Source organism: Miniopterus schreibersii (genome assembly GCF_964146895.1).
Source record: "Miniopterus schreibersii genome assembly, chromosome: 7".
Lineage (NCBI taxonomy): Eukaryota > Metazoa > Chordata > Mammalia > Chiroptera > Miniopteridae > Miniopterus > Miniopterus schreibersii.
Window position 1 is genome coordinate 11,270,310 of NC_138108.1, and position 16,012 is coordinate 11,286,321.

At 58.0% G+C, this 16,012-nt stretch overlaps 2 protein-coding genes across 5 annotated transcripts; both read right to left on the reverse strand.

Annotated features, from left to right (window-relative positions):
• Positions 1–5,942: 5,942 nt before the first annotated feature.
• On the reverse strand, positions 5,943–13,093 carry GMPPA (GDP-mannose pyrophosphorylase A). Of its 4 annotated transcripts, none has more exons than XM_081141827.1 (14): positions 13,015–13,088; positions 12,408–12,498; positions 12,098–12,152; positions 11,896–11,993; positions 10,701–10,804; positions 10,246–10,432; positions 9,831–9,890; positions 8,596–8,726; positions 7,474–7,608; positions 7,272–7,369; positions 7,057–7,103; positions 6,773–6,865; positions 6,481–6,649; positions 5,943–6,207 (listed from the first exon to the last, which is right to left on the reverse strand). In XM_081141827.1, exons 3-14 carry the CDS (start codon positions 12,135–12,137, stop codon positions 6,107–6,109), a joined length of 1,263 nt encoding a protein of 420 aa, XP_080997953.1. In that variant the 5' UTR covers positions 12,138–12,152; positions 12,408–12,498; positions 13,015–13,088; the 3' UTR covers positions 5,943–6,106. The 4 variants fall into 4 exon arrangements, with proteins under 4 accessions (XP_080997953.1, XP_080997952.1, XP_080997951.1 ...); XM_081141826.1 differs by having other exon boundaries at positions 12,877–13,069; XM_081141825.1 differs by lacking the exon at positions 12,408–12,498 and having other exon boundaries at positions 12,877–13,093.
• A 636-nt stretch (positions 13,094–13,729) lies between these two features.
• On the reverse strand, positions 13,730–15,682 carry SPEGNB (SPEG neighbor; the record flags this gene model as incomplete). The annotated part of the gene is made up of 4 exons (XM_081142824.1): positions 15,472–15,682; positions 14,827–15,134; positions 14,067–14,208; positions 13,730–13,868 (listed from the first exon to the last, which is right to left on the reverse strand). Exons 1-4 carry the CDS (start codon positions 15,597–15,599, stop codon positions 13,730–13,732), a joined length of 717 nt encoding a protein of 238 aa, XP_080998950.1. The 5' UTR covers positions 15,600–15,682.
• Between the last annotated feature and the right edge of the window lie 330 nt (positions 15,683–16,012).

Genomic DNA, 16,012 nt, shown 5'->3' on the forward strand with positions numbered 1-16,012 from the left:
GAGGGGCCCAGGGATAGCCCCATGCGGGGGAGGGATGGGCAGGAAGCCACTCTGCCCACCCTTGGCTACAAGACCAGGTCAGCCTCTTCAGCCATCACAGGTCACCTCAGCATGGATCCCACCCACCCCCCACACACCTGCCCAGGTGTGGCACTCTGCTGGGATTGTCCCCAACCTCTCATCAATGTAGCTTCTTCAGGGGCCCAAAGGCTGGGCTTCCTCACAAGCCAGCTCTCCCAAGCTGGGAAGATAAGACCCCTGGGTCCAGGGGCTGCATCTGGCAGGGTCCCAAAAAGGAAAGTGGGGTTGGCACTGGAAGCAGCTGCTGAGTTAACACTCAGTCTCCAAGTGGCCACAGATAGCTCCCCTCTCTCTGCCCTGATCCGGGCAGCCCCTCCCTTGCTTTCCCCTCCTTACTAGCTTTCAGTCTAGACCCTTCCAGCGCTGCCTCCCCCACCTACATGCCGCCCCCCCCCCCCCCCCCCCGCCTCTCTCTTCCCTTCTCCTAGTATTGATTTTTCTTTACTGGGTTGTTTTTTTTTTAAAGGTGGTTTAATTGCTTTTTTAAGGTTACTTCAGTCTGGGGCTCAGCCAAGAAAGCGGGGAGCTACCCCCAAGCTTTCCCCAGTGCTCCTTGCTGCCCTGGAATCAGTGCACATCCCTAAATTGCCCTGCCAGCCATTGACATCACAGTCACACTCCCCACAACATGTTGGCTCCATCAGGAGCCTAAAGCACACCCCCTTCCTCCTGAGGGGCTGGCAGGAAGCCGTCAACCTCTAGAGGGAATGAAGTTGGGTGGTAACCTGGTGTGGGGGGAGGAGGGGTAGCTCCAGGCCACGGGAAAGTGGCAGGGCTCCCACCCCCACCCCCCCACTGCCCCACAGACAGCCATCTCCAATTGTCCCCAAATCCCCATCATCCAGACTCCCAAGAATCAGGTTACGCTCAGCGGGAGCCATCCCCCACATCCTTTCAGCCCATCCTTTGGTCTTCCCCCAACTCCTGTGTCTCCTGTTTCTCCCCCTGGCCCCCAACACCCTTTTTCCCTCTGGCCCCCGTCCTTTCTCCCCTCCCTCTCCCCGCTTCCGTGCCTGCCTCCCTCTCTGCCCGGCTGCAGTTGGGTGATAATCTCCCTCATTTAGCCTCCTGGCTGCTTCCCCGGCTCATTGCCCAGCTGGTCCCTGGGGCCCAGCCCAGCTTCTTCCCCACCCCCACCCCCAGCCCAGCGCCCAAGCTCTCCCATCCCCTCCCTGCTTCCCTCACCCACTCCCAGGGGACCAGCTGCCCCCTGCAGTGAGCATCAGGGCCAAGTGTTGCCGGCCAGAACCCGAACTGGGTGTGATCAAAATGGAAAAGGCTGTCGGGGACTCAAGTTGTGAGTGTGGGAACCTGGTACTGGGGGCCATGGGGTGGGGGTGGGATGGCTGCAGGGTCTGGCTGTGAAGCCTTAGCCAGGTGTCCTCTGTCCTCCTGTTGTCCCCATTCCCCAGATTTGTTCCCAGCCCAATTCTCCACTCCCCCACCCCCCAGAGATGACTGAGAAAGGTGGTGGATGGACTGAGAGGTGAGATTAGAGTGGCATTTGTACTGGGAATGGGGGCAGGGGGAGGGAGGTGACAGCTGGGAGCAGGCAGGAGGTTTTATTTGGGCAAAATGCCCCAAAGGCAAACCTGGAGGCCTCCCAGGATGCAGCTTGGGGGGGCTTCAAGGGCACCTCCAAGCCCTTCCTGCATCAGCGCTCCTGAGGCTCTACCTCTTCTCCCAGCACAGGGGCCCCCAAGCTGAGCTGCATTTGCCCCTTCCCACCACGTGTGGCCCCAACTCCTTGTCTGGGTGGCACCATTCATAAATGGCATGACCCCCAAGCTCCTAGAGAGCATTCTCCTAGAGAGAGAGTCCCCAGCCTTCTCCTGGTCCCAAAGGACACCCCCTTCCCGCCCTCGACAGCCCAGACACCTGTCCAGATCTGGCTCTGGTGTGGACCAAGGGATGAGCCAGTGTGGGACAGATGTGGGCGGGAAGGGACAACGCTGGGGGGCGGAGGCCAGGACTGGGCCAAGCCTGACTGGTGAGCAAGCAGCGGTGACAAACGGGCTGTGCGGGGGCTGAGGGGCGGGGGGCGGACCGCGGCTGATTTATCTGGGTTATTTATGCTGCGGACGAGGCAGGAGAAACGGTTAATGAGAGTCCCAGAGAAGGGGGGTGGGGAGGCCCAGACGTGATCTGAAGCGACTTAAAAAGGTTAGCGTCCCACCACCGGGCCCTGCCCCCACTACCCCCCAGCCCAGCCCTGACCCCTCTCCTGTGGCACCCTGACCCCCCTTTTGGGATGCCCATGATGAGACAGTGGGTCACTAGGAACTGAAGGAGACCAGGCCCAAGATTGAGGGGCAGCTGGAGGAACTGGGGAGGGGGCCAGGAAAGGGAGGGCAGAGAAAGAAGAAAGATAAATCTTGGCTGGACAGAAGCTGACCAAGTCTGTGGGGCCTGTGGGGGAGGGGGAGAGGGGAGAGGAGGCCAGTGTAGTGGATGGGCAGCTGGCAATCTCTGAGCTGAGGCTGGAGAGACGGCATTGGGGTGCAGATCTGGTGTCAGCCAAGAGCGTCACGGGGCCTGAGGGGCAGAGATAGGCCGGGGGGGGGGGGGTGCTGGTCAGAGAGAAGAGAGAGCCAGGGAAGGAGCAGGGAGAAGATTCAAAAGAGGAGGGGGAGAGGGCTTTGCGGTAGCGAAAGCTGCTGGGAACAGATAAGGCAGCATAGCAGCAGGAGGGATTAAAGCGCTGAGGGGCGGGGGCGGGGGCGAGGCAGGGAGAGAGGGTTGAGGGCAAGACATCAGGACCAAGGAGATGAGTGGGAGAAAAGAGGGCTGCCAAGGGGGCAGGATTTAATCAGCAGCCAAGAGATGCTCATCGCCTAGGAAAGGAGAATAGAAGGGACCCCTGCTCATCTCTTCTGCAGAGGGGGGTCTTTTCCACCATTGGCGAGCCCCCATACCCTGCACATGTCAGGGGTAGCAGAGCTAAGTTGGATGCGTGCATTGCTGAGGGTAGGGTACTGATAGATTTTTGGGTGGGAGTAAGTGGCAGAGGCCAGCCCTGGGAGCTGCTGAGCTCCTGGCAAGAGAGCAAGGGCACGCAGCGCCTCCTAAAGGTGGCCGATGAAACCCAGGGTCAAGGGGAACCAGTCTCGGGGACCCAGCCAGCTCACCCTGGGATGGAGACCTCATCATTCCTAGGGTGGCAAGGACTAGCACTTCAAGGGGGTTTCTTTGTGGGGAGAGGTATGGGCAGGAGAGAGGGCAGGTGGCTTCTCCAGGCTCACACCTTGGATTGGAAGCCCCTTACCATCCCCAGCCCTCCTGTTCTTCAAGCCTCCCAGGAGTGTGCGCTTGGGGAGGGTGAGACCCCAGCTCCTTGGAGATGAGTCTAGAGCAGTTCAGAAGTGGCTGTGGTGACGGAGGGGAACCTGGAGGGAAGGAAGAGGAGGAGTAGGAGGGGGTGGGGGGAGGGCAGCGGGGGTGGCGGGTGGGGCAGAGTAATTGCCTGTTTGTCAGTTCTGTCTGCAATCGTGGGAGCGTGTGTGGTGGTGGGTACAGCTTTGCCTCCAGGATTATGTCTGTTGGCAGAAGTGTCGGTGTGTCTGTCTCAGGGGTCTGGGCTCCCCTTGGCCCCCGCCCCCCTTTGTATTTTGGGGATAGTGGCTCTGGGCACACCCAGCTGTGCTCCGTGCTGATGCGGCAGATGTGGCGGGGCCCCAGCTGCGTCTGCTTCCTGGAGAGGGGGAGGGGGCTGCAATCTGCTCCCCCAATAATGGCTGCTAAGTGCTGGGGGAAGGGGTGGAGGTGGGGGTGGGGATGGGACTGGGGCCCAGGGCAACCCCACCAAAGGGGCAGGAAGATGAGGGCCCTGTCCCCACCCCACCCTGGTCTGGCCAGCCTCCTGGCAATCTGTGTTGTTGGCTCAGCCTCTCCCCCTGGTTGGCTCCTGAAGCCACACATAGTCCCTGTCCCCAGCTCTCCTCCCCAGTCACCCCATCCAGCTTGGTGCCAGGGACCCGCCCCTCTCCCCGGCCCCCAGCTCGCTCCCCCTCAATGATTTTACAGAATAATCTTTTTATGGAAACCGAAAAAAGCACTAATGGCAGGAGCGAACCCCTCCCCCGCATCCCTCCCCTGCTCACCCCCCACTTCCCACCCCAGTTCCCTCAGTTCTCCCTTCTCAGCCCTTCCAGGGGGCCAAAACCCTCTTACTCCTATAGGGACAACAAGGTCCCAGAGGTGATAGGCCCTTCCTTCAGAGGCAAGGAGCTCCCACATCCTGGGCCCTGAGCGGTCCCTCAGACATGGATGGGGCTCTAGGCTCCTCCCAGGGCATATAAAGCTGGAGAGGAGTGGGAGGCATTACAACTTCTCTCTTTTCTTAGTCCCCCCTCCACCTGAGCACATACACACAACAGTGACTCCATCAGCTGGGGGGGGCATGTTACAAAGACCTCAGCTTCACTAGCCCCCTCCCACTTCAAACACTGACCCTTTCTCCTTCTAGTGCCTCTCCCCACCAAGTCCCCACCCCCCACTGGGCCTAGGAGGGGGGTCCCGGGGGCCAGGGTCTGACACAGACTTATTGGATTTCACGGTGTTTGCTGAGAAAATAATTAAATTATCATATTTATGATGGAGCTGCCATGGCCTCTGCCAACCATTCAGAAGAGAAGGGTCAGGACTGGGGGAGAGGAAAGGGAAAAGACCCAGCCCCTTCCTCTGGGAGTTGACCCCAGGTCCAGAGTAGGCACCTGCAGCCTCCTCCCAACCCCAGCAGAGATGATGGAAGGTCTGGGCTGGAGGCAGGAACCTGAGGGAACAGGAAGGGGCTGAGTCAAGGCAGGTTAGAGGTCAGGACTGCTAAACCCTGGGTCATTTCACAGGTGCTCTTACACAGCCTGCAGGACCTGAGGATCTGGGAGGTCCCTTCTAGCCCAATCCTCATGTCACTGTCAGCCCAGCTGCTGAACAAGCTCATCTTCCTAACCGCCTGGCTAGGATATGAAATCCTGGGCTCTGTCCCAGACCCTGGTGCTGGTAACAAGGCCCAGCACCCTGCTGCCTGCTGCCAGGACCCCCTCCTCCCTCCCACCCACGCCCTGCCCCCCCATTCTCTTCGGGTAATTAGATTCCTCTCAATTAGCAGATTACGATCATTACCAGCTCATCTGGCAACTAAGCTCCGCACCCACAGCTGGGGAAAGGGGGGGCACCAAGAGGGGCACGTGGGGGTCATGGGCAAACATGAGTGATGCTGGGTTCCTCTGGGGTTTCAGGAATGTGGAGCGGTGGCCAGGTATCCTCCTCTCCCGGAATAGCGCTGTCTACTGTGATTCCAGAAGGAAAGGCAACAGCTAGGCCTACCGTGCCTGCCAGGGGAGTAGAAGACAGACACCAGGCCTCTGGTGGGCGAGGGAGAAACCACTACCCTGCCAAAAGCTGGGCCAGGAGCGGATGTAGCTGGCAAAGCAGAAAACAGGCTGGGGCTGGGGCTTGGCAGGAACTGAAGATGGGATGCCCGGTGATCCAATCTCAGGCCTGTGGCCCCCAGTCCCTGTGCCTGCCACCGGTACCTCACTGCACAACTGAAACCCTTTACCCTTCCCTTCGAAAGCCCTCCACTCTGAGGCCTGAGCCAGAACCAGTGAAGAGGAACAGGGAGGTGGGCGGGCAGGCAGCATCAGGGTAGGGGTGAAGGCGGGGCGGCAGGCTGGGCGCCTTGAGGGCCTTTCTCTGGAGCGGCGCTGAGGCAGTGGGAGGGGGAGGTTTACCAGGGCTCCAGATTCATTATTCATGAGCCCGCAGCAACGGCTCCAATTTAAATGCTAATGTGGGGGGGCCTGACTCAGCTGCCCCCCTTCCACCCCTACACCAGTCCAGGCACAAGCTGAGTCCTCGCCGGCTCCAAGGTTCATGGGGTTTATTAGGGAGCAGAGAGGGAGGCCAGAAGTCCTCTGCCCACCCACTTGCTCCTGGTGTGTGAAGATTCTGCCTGGCTTCTCCAGGTCCTTTCTGGACAGAGGCTGGAGGTGTAGGAGTTGTGGGGGTCTTCCGGCAGCCCCCTTCAGAGGATGATCTGGTTGGTGAAGCTTCGGCTCAGCTCCTTGTGTGGCAGAACAATCGAGTTCAGGATGAGCACCTCAGCAGGGATCCGGACACGGCAGCCTGCAGCATGGACGAGGGCACCAGGAGGAGGCCATGGGGAGAGGAAAGGAGGGGCAAGGAGCTGGGGGCCCACTGCCATCAGGAGGGATCCCTCCTTGCCCATCTGTGCCCTGGCTCCATGCCCCTAGTGACTCACCCAGGGCCTGGCACACAGCAGGCACTTGGTAAATGTTTGCTAAAGGAACACACACACACACACACTCAGACTTGCACATGCACAGATTCTCCCCTGTGGTGGTTTCTCGCAGCCCTAAGTACCCCAGGAAGCCATACCCAGGATGGTGATGGCAGGCAGCAGCTTCCCATCCTTGAAAAGGCTCTCGCTGTCCATGTGGGCCCGGGGGTCGTTGGGATTGGGGTCATTGGGGGTACCCTCCACGCGGGCCCAGCGCCCCACAGTGCTTCCCCAGCCCACAATGCTGTGCAGAACACACGTGTGCTCCTGCAAAACAGGACAGTATGAGTTGAGGGGGTGAGAAGGGGCCAGAAGCAGAGCCCGTGGGGTTCACCTCTCCCCTCAGCCTCTTGGGGCACCAGGCCCTGCTGCACGTGCTGGGGTGCCTACCTGCAGCGTGGCTCCATGGAGGACAATGCTCTCTCGGAGCCGCACACCCTCGCCCACGGTCACTCCCTCCCCAATGGAGACGTTGGGGCCCAGCTGTGGAGAGGAACATATACCATAAGCCCTGGTGAAGCTTGGGGAACCCAAGTCCAACCTCCTCATAATGGGGAAGGAACCTACTTGCAGCCATGCAACAGGCTGTGACAAACATGAGACCTGTACTCCGAGCTCAGGAGATATCCACACTGCCCCACCTACCTTCCTCCCTGGGCTGGGCCACTGCTTACCACAGCTGACGGGGCCACCTTAGCCGTTGGGTGGATGTAAACGTTTCCTAGAAGCAGAAGAGAGGACTTGGGGACAAATGCCTCAAACCGTATCTGGTACAGGGAGGGCAGGGATTGAGATTTCACCTCTGGACCTGAGGTCTGGACTCACAGCTCCAAGGTCAGAGGGGGCTGGGGTAGGGGGCAGTGGTTAGGGATTGTGGCAGGATGGGTACCTCGGATCCGTGGCCCCCCTGGGCTGTGCTTGGCCAGGCGTTCTGGGTGAGTGAACTGGTACTGGCCCAGATAGAGGCGGGAGGCATAGAGTGCTGAGCTGGGGGCCACAAAGGGGAGTAGGGGCTCAGGGGCCAGCAGGACTTGAGCCCACCATCCTGAAGTCTCAATCCCCAGTCACCCCATCAGAGGCCTCTCCCATACCCTGCAGACTTGATCTGGCTCCAGATACCATCATTGAGGTGCACGTAGATCTGGCCCTGGCCAGCCAGAGCTGAGAACACATCCTGCTCCAGGCGGATGGTGCCTGCCCCCCTCCACAGGCCTGAAGAGTCCTCCCTGGCAGAGCAGACAGGATACTGACATCAGTTCCCCAACTGAGCCCAACTGGGTGGCCAACATAGTCTCTCAGGGATGGGAATCAGAGGGAACCCCACTACCTCGAAAGGCCTGGTCAGATCCTCTCCAAAGGATGCTCATGTCCCAGGAAGCCCCTTACTCTCCTAGCTCGGGGATTATCCCAGGGGATCCCCAGGCATAGACCTGCTGCCCATCCTGCCCCATGCCCAGGAGTTAAATCCAGACTTGGCTTCCCCCAATTATCCCATTTTTCTCCCATCCACAACTCTGAACCCCACCTCTGGTCCCTCCCTCTCACTGGATGGACTAAAACACAGACAGACTCACCCCAGAGGAAGGCAGCTGGTGAAGGCAGAGACAGTCACAGAAAAAGAGGGAGAGAGATGGTAGGGATGCCAATTCAGCAGAAACAAAAAGAGGCCAGAAGAAATGGAGAGAGAAGCAGAGATATGGATGGGAGTGAAAAGATGGCTATGAGTGAGTGAGGCGTGAGAGGGAATGAGGGCAGGGGAGCCATAGAAGGGAACAGTTCCCAGGCCCAGGATAGTGGCTTGTGGTGAGCACAGCTCCCTTTGGGGCACTAGACTGCAAAGGGAGCCTCCTCACCCTGAGTGTGTATGTGTGCACACGCACACACGTGCACGCATGCCTGCACCCAAGCGTGTGTGCGCCCAAGTGTGTGTGCTACCGTCTGTTCTGAAAGACATCTCTGGGACACTCAAGGCTTGAGAGAAATGGACCAGAAGGGGAGTGGGCAGGTGGTGACAGAGGAGGAACTGGGATGGATAAAGAAGAGGGACAGAATGAGGTTAGATAGGGAGGGACTGGAGAGGCTTGGCTGGAGATGACAAGCGGAAGGGAGAAGGGAGGAGGAAGGTGAGCTGGTTGAGATGGAGCCAGCAGAGACTGGGGGCAGGGCTGTGAGTCAGGGTACTTGGGGTTACAGGGCCATGGGGTCTGCCTCACAGTTGCCCATCCTGTTGATTACGCTGAAAAACATCCCGAAGGGGCTTCAGGGCTTCCGGGGAAAAGAGGTAGATGCCACAGTTGATGATGTCACTAACAAACGTGCTTGGTTTCTCCACATAGTGCAGGACCTGAGGACAGAACGGGCTGGGTCAGTAGAGGAAGGGCCACAGCCACCATCCCCTAAGACCCTCCAAATCTCTAGGTCGTCCTGTTGCCATGGCGGGGGGGGGTGTCTTCCTAAGATGCAGAGTGCATCTTGTCACTGCCCTTCAACTTCACCTTCAAGATAAGTCCAAACTGCCTGCCTTCTCCCTTCCGATCTACCCCCTTCCTCCCAGAACACAACTCTGCTGTGGCATGCTGTGCCTTTCGGAATGCCCTTAACCAATTCTTCATCTGGAAAACGTAGCTTTTAAATACCCAGTTGACACTGTCACTCCCTCTCTAAGTACACTCTTGTCTGCCCCAGAGTTAGCTTCTCAGCTCTGACCATTCCTGTTCTCTGGCCACGCCTCATCCATAGTGGCACTTGTGTCAATTGCAGTGGTTGTTTTTTGATATCTCTCCCTCCAGACTGAGGGCTCCTGAGAGGCAGGGTTGTGTCTTTCTGGCTGTTTCTCTCACACCTAATTTGTGTCTAGAAAAACTTTATGTGTGTGCGAAAAAATATATATATGATCATATGTATTTTTAATACTAAAAGTTGAACAAACAAAAGGGGTTTATGAAAGTCAGGTAGGCTACAGAGCAGGGAGTTTCAGAGACAGGGACAGAGATCCCCACTCCCCAGCTCCCATCTTGCTAATTACGCTCCCACCTCCATAATTCTGGAGGCACTATGCTGGTTCCTGCCTCTGTGCCTTTGCACACATGGTTCCCTCTACTTGCAATGCCTTCCTGTCTCCTTCATGTTGACAAATTTAATTAGGTTCAGACCTCACCTTTTCTAGGGAGCCCTCCTCACCCTCACCCAGGTAGACTGGGTTGGGCCCCCTTTTGTGTTGCCATAGCACCCTGTGCATATGTCTACTGGAGCACCACACCCACGGCACTTATCTGTTACCTCTTCACCAATCTTTCTTAAAGGGATAGAAGAGGAACAACTGAGGGTGTGCCACACCTCCCACGACGGGGGCCCACCTCACAGCGTTGCAGCATTCTCTAGAGGCTGAGGGGTGGGAGAATGGTGATACACAGAATAGGCACCCAGCCAGCCTCCTCTCTGCTCTTACCTCATGCGTCTGCGGATTCTCTACGATGCAGCCGTAGTTGAGGGATTGTGTTCTGTTAGCCTGAAAGACAGGCGCACCGAGACAGTGACCTGCCTGCTCAAGGGCAGCAAGGTCTGTTTTCTCTTTCTTGCTTTCCCTCCCCTAGAGCACCTGGCACGTAGCTCCACCACTGACAAGCCTTCAGCTGAGGTGAGAACTGACAGCTACCCTCCCCACCTTCTTCTGAGCAGCTCAAGGGCTCAAGGTCTCTCTCCACCACCACCTCCATTACTGCTGGGGTTTCAATCACCTATCCCTCCTGAAGCACATTCCCACTCTAACTCCCTGGGCTGGCCCTGCCTCCCCAACACTCTGCATTCCAGGAATCTCTCTAGATCACCCCCTCGATACCCTCCAGCCCTCCAGGGTCTCTCACCGTGGTGCCCAGGAGCAAGAAAGGGTGAGGCTGATGTCTGTGGGCAGCCAACATAGCTTGCAAGGGGAAGTCGGAGCAAACATCAGCATTGAGCACGAAGAAGGCTTCAGGGCCCCCAGCCAGGATCTGATCCCGGAAATGGTAGAGACCGCCTCCTGTGCCCAGAGGGGCAAATTCCTGCAGGTACCTGTCCCCAGGGACCCCAGAGCCAGCTCAGTGAGATCAAAGGAGACAGATACCATAAGCCTGGGCACCGACCCTCCTGTTCCCAGGATATGCCTGCCCAAGGCCAACAGAAAAACTCTTTATATACAGCGATTCAGGAGGGCCCAAATAAGAAACCTAGTGTGTGAGGGTGACTTCAGCAAATGCTGACTCAACCCACCCCTGAGAACTCAGATGCCTAGGCCATTGCTCCCCCACCCCTATGTAGCACATATGCACAAACACCTGACCTGACCGGAAGGTTAAACTCTTGCTGGGCAGCTTCCAGGAACCGGGTAAGTGGTTCATCAGGTTGGTAGAAGCCAATGAGCAGAATCTCCTGCATCCCAGGAACCTGAGGACAAAGGAAGAGATTGAGAGAAAAACATCTGAGGGAATGATGGGAGGGAGGGAGAAATCCCTGGTACTGGCCCCAAATCCAGAAACCACACTTTCCGTCTTAGCTGTGGCCCTGGGCACCCATTTTACCCTGCTGGTCTGATTTCTTCTCTGGATAATGAAGAAGTTAGAGTCTCAGTCCCTGATCTTTTAATCTTTTATTATTCTATTATCCCCCCAACCCCCACATCTGAAGTGAGGCTAACCCTAGGAAAGATTTTTGCCTATCAAGCTCCATTATAGAATAATCCATTCATTTCTCCCATATTTATTATCTGTCAGTCTGAGCTTGAGATCAGCATGAGGTAAGGATACCATTTATCAAGTGTCTACATTGTGCTAGTTACTTTGCAAACATCATCTCTAAGTTTCACAACCCCATGAAGTAGTCTAATCACCCCCACTTTACAAATAAGGCTGAGAAAGGGTGAGAAATTTGCTCAATTCCTTTTAGCAGGCAGAGACTAGACTCAAATCAAAACCTTGCAGGTCTCAATACCAAAAGCAATAAAGAAATTAGCTCTATACTGAGCAAGGGTAGTATGATTCCTTGCTTTGTTATCATTAAGGTTTCCCATGCTACGGCTTTAAGTTGTCTCTAAGATTCCTACCTAATCTCACATTCCAGGCTCAGTGGTGGAGCATCTACCTATGAACCAAGAGGTCACCAGCTCAATTTCTCTTCAGGGCACATGCCCAAGGTTGCGGGCTTGATCCCCAGTAGGGGGCGTGCAGGAGGTAGTCAATCAATGTTTCTTTCCCATCGATGTTTCTATCTCTCTATCCCTCCCCCTTCTTCCCTCTCTAAAAATCAATAAAAACATATTTAAAAAAGAAGAGGCCAGACAAAAGACTAGATTAGGAAAAGACAGCAGGACAACTGCATTGCACAACGAGGGTGGGAGGGGGGAATTCACACTGTCATTTGTAAATGGTGGTTCCTGGAGTTATGCTTGGTGGGAAGAGCTCATGGTTGGAAAAGGGAGAAATATGACGTGAAGAAGATGATCAGATAATGAGGTGGGAGAGGGGAGCCTATGGGGTTACCTGGGCACAGGCCTCAATGTGGTGCTGGATCATAGGGACCCCTGCCACTGGAAACAGGGGTTTGGGCACCTCAAAAGACAAAGGCCTGAAGCGAGTCCCTGAGAGAGGAGAGAGAAGCACATTTCAATTTTCCGCTTCCCTCTGCCCCCATCCCACCAACCACTCCAGCCCAAACTCCTCCCCCATTCCTCTGGCTCCTCACCCTTTTGAGGGCCTCCAATCAGGATCACAGCTTTAAGCATGATGGCAACTGTTACCTAAACCCCAAATCCCGACAGAGAAGTTAGGCTCAGATTTCACACCCCCAACCCAGGAAGCCCACTCATACCCCAATCAAACCCTAAACCCAAAATAGCAACACAGCCCTCTCTCTCCCAGGATATAAATCCAAAATTCAATATAGTCCCTCCCTGGGCACAACACCTCACAAATCTCACACATCTCAAATCCCAATCCATTTCCAGTCAGCCTTCAAACCCCACAGTGATTCCTCCCAAATTCTGAATCCACACCTGGCAAGTGGATCCCTAACAGACTTTCTTCCGGACGAAATCTCAGCAAACTCAGAAACCCAGCAATAGACGTCCTTCTCACATCCCAAACCTTAAAAAAACCAAAACCCCAAACCACTGATTCCCAAATTGGTCCACCCTCCCTGGAGAAGTTAAGCCCCGAATCCCAACAGTGAATCTCAAATCCTGAGCGAGCCCCCAATATTTAACTCCAGTCCTAAGAGTGAACTTCAAGTATTAAACCAACACTGATCTGCATTTGACAACTCCAAACCCTAGCAAAACCCTCTTTATGCTGAACCTAAATCCTAAAATTAACCTGAACCCTGAATCAAAAGACAGGCTCCCTTGGCATCCCAAACACACTCTGCCAACCCCCTGTGCCCAGGACTGACAAGTGCTAAATCTTAGGATTCAGAGGACTGACTGCTGATCCTCTGAACCTCACAAATGACTGATAAAACCTAACCTCGCGTATCCAGGGCTTGGGGGACCAGAACAGCACCCGACGTGCGGAGAGCCAGCCGGGGCCTCCGAGCCGCCCTCCGTCTAGGGGCCGTGCCGGGTCCGCCACCCCTTCCGCCACCCCTCCATCTGATCTTTTTACCGCTGGTCCCCTTTATTCCAGCTCTGTCACCGGCCACTGCGGGCTCCTTCCGTGCACGTGTCTTCTCGCAACTCGCGAGAATTTCGCAGAGTCTGCCGGGAATTGTAGTTCTCAAGTTCCTTCCCCCCCCACCCCCGCCTTCTAACTGAGAACGAGGTGGAACTTGGGGAAGACCCTGGGGCGTGGCCAAGGGGTTGAAGGGGCGGCTCCCGGATTAGCATTACGAGCAGCCTGGGAGCAGCTAGAGTAGAGAACTGGGTCGCAGGGGGAAGCGGGGTTGGAGACGAGTGGGGGTGTGGTCGGCCTTGAAACGGACGTGGGCAGTACGCACCCTCCCGCCCCACGAAAGGGTGAGGCTTGAGGTACCCAAAAGAAGAGAGGCGGGGTCGTAGGCGCCTCTGCCCGTCGCTGGGAAGTGGAGGAGCCCCCTGCCGAGCCGGAGCGACGCGCGTCTCGCTCAGACTCGCCGTCTGTGAGCTCAGGCACGGCCCGGGCGCTCGCCGAGCTTCCCGCCGACGCCAGCACTCCCGGGCTCTGCCGTGTGGGGCTGGACCGAGCGCGCGTGCGGGCGCCGGGGAGTGGGAACGGCGACGCGAAAGCAGAGAACAGGCGCGGAAGGTCAGAGAAAGCAGCTTTATTAAGCGAGATGGAGGGGGGTTGTTGGTGCCACCCACCCCGGCGCTTGGAAACGGAGCGAAAACTCCGAGGGTCCCTTTCAGGCCACGTCCACGCGAGCAAAGCTCTGGTCCATGCCCAGGCTGTTCTCCACGTACACCTCGTACTTGCCGCTGTCCTGGGGCGTGGCCCGGCGGATGGTCAGCGTGGTGTTGGTGCTGCCGACCTCGAAGTACACCCTGCGGGGGAGGGACGGGGAAGGGCGGGGCCGCGGTCAGTCCACGTGCCCCCCCCCCCCCCCCGTCGGGCTACTCAGCCTGCTCCGTTCCTCGCCGCCCAGCTCCCCGCCCTCATCCCACTCCCGCGGGTGTTCTGGGCCCCATGCGGCCCCGGCCCCAGCGCCCGGCCCGGCCTCGGCAGCGGGTCCCAGCCCTCGCCTGTCGTCCTCCTCTATGTCCTTCCCGTCCTTGGTCCAGCCCACGTCGGGCGCAGGCTCGCCCATGATCTCCGCCGTCAGCGTCCCCGTGGCGCCTTTGCGCGCCTTGGTGTTATCCGGTCCCTTTTGAATTTTCGCCGGGACTAGAGGAAGGGAAAGGGAATGCGACCCAGTGAGGGACCTACCGGTGAGGCGGGACATCACCTTCCCAGCTATTACCCTGCCCTAAGCCCGAGATGGATTTGAGCTCGCGGTGTGACTTTGGGCAAGTCTTTAGCCTCTCCGGGGCTTCAGCAACTCAGCTGTTAAAGGAGACGAATCCCTGCCCCTCCTACTCCTTAGGGTTGAATGGAGCATGAAAAGAGATACTATAGTGAAAGCCCAGGAATGTTCGCACACCTCGGGGTGCCTTGGAGACAGCTCTGAGTAGTGGAAATTGCCCTGGGTTGGGAGCCAGAAGACCAGGGTTCTCTCTAACCCTGGCTCGGCCACTGGATCGCTGTGACCTTGGGGCTCTGAAGTCGATTGAAACCCATACCCGACTTCTTAGCCTGGGTGGATGGGATCCCGAGGCAGAAAAGCACTACGCAGCCGGTGCGGCGCCGCGCCCTGCTCTGTGCCTCAGGCTGTGCCAGAGGCTGGGCCGGACCCATCTGCGTCCGGACCCGGCTGGGCCCGGGGATAAGCGCGCGGCCGAGGCCGGCTGCGGACGCCCGCGGGGTGACGCTGCTCTGCGCCGTGGCCGTGCACCGGGCGCGTACCTTCCACGAGGATGCGCGCCGAGTCGGAGCACTGGCCCAACGGGTTGGTTACGTTGATGCTGTACTGGCCCAAGTCCGCCAGCTCGCCGTCGCGCACCACCAATGCGACGACGTCGGGGTCCTCGAAGATGTAGCGATACTTGGGCCCGTCGCGCAGCTCTTTGCCGTCCTTGCTCCAGCGGATGAACGGGTCCGGGAAAGCCGAAATGCGGCAAGTCAGCTTGGCCGCGCTGCCCTCCATCAGCACCACGTCTTTCGGCGGCTCCAGCACTCGCGGAGGCCCCTTCTCTCCTAGCTCCTTTCGGGACCTACCCGCGGGCAGGGGCAGGGCCCAGAGCTCCCGTGACACCGTCCCCAGCCTCCCGCAGCCCTGTGCGCCCGCACACTGCCCCCTGCCCACCCCCTCGGCCGACTAGACCCTTAAACCAGGAGAGGTGCGGGGGAGGGGGCCGCCCCCGAATAGTTACCCTAAAAAAATGATCTACTCTTGCCGGCCACCCTTCCACGCCTCAGCAACTGCTCTCCCCTAAGTCCGGTGACCTTAGCAGCCCGTGGCACTGGGCTCACCGCCCTTCCCCAGTGCAGGAATGCGATTTCTGCAGCTCCAGCTCCCTTCCTTCAGAGGGCTCCGGGGCTCCCCCTCACCTGTGGCCCCGGTAAGAGGCCTGGATGCGAATGGCCGCTTTCTGGACCTGGGGGTCGTTGATGTCCAGGGAACATCCGGCAGGCGGGGCCGTAGCCGCCGGTTTTTTGGCGGGAGCTGCTTTGGACATCTGGGCAGCGGAAAACAAACACGGGGGTCTAGGCTGACACAGAGACTGCGACCTTCAGCCGGTGCCCTTCGGATTCAAAACATCCCGGGATGCGAGGGTCCAGAGCTGGTCTGAGGATCGGGACTCACCGTGGGGGTGTGGGCTTCGACTTCGGGACTTGTCAGCTAGCTGGGAGCAGGCGGCACGGAGCCCTTCCGGATGGCACAGTGGGGGCACGGGCAGGTGCTCAGCCCCGGGCCCTGGTTTTATACGTCGCTCCCCTCCTTGCCTCGTTTGGCGTGGTTGCCCCAAGCCCCCCGGGACCCCAGCCCCCGCCCCCTGACCCCAGCAGGCTCCTTATTTAGCCCGAGGATGCCAGGGATGCTGGCTCAGCCTCTAGAACAGGCCCGGGGGGTGGGGTGGGGGGGAACTCG

What these genes read in the sequence shown, in the direction of transcription:
- GMPPA (XM_081141825.1), bottom strand. Translation starts at nt 12,137, where the DNA reads ATGCTTAAAGCTGTGATCCTGATTGGAGGCCCTCAAAAGG. An exon ending in AGGGGGGCCACGGATCCGAG is followed by an intron (nt 7,104 to 7,271) that starts GTACCCATCCTG and finishes TTCTGCTTCTAG; the next exon opens with GAAACGTTTACATCCACCCA. An exon ending in AGGTGGCCCCGTCAGCTGTG is followed by an intron (nt 6,866 to 7,056) that starts GTAAGCAGTGGC and finishes TCCTCTCCACAG; the next exon opens with CTGGGCCCCAACGTCTCCAT.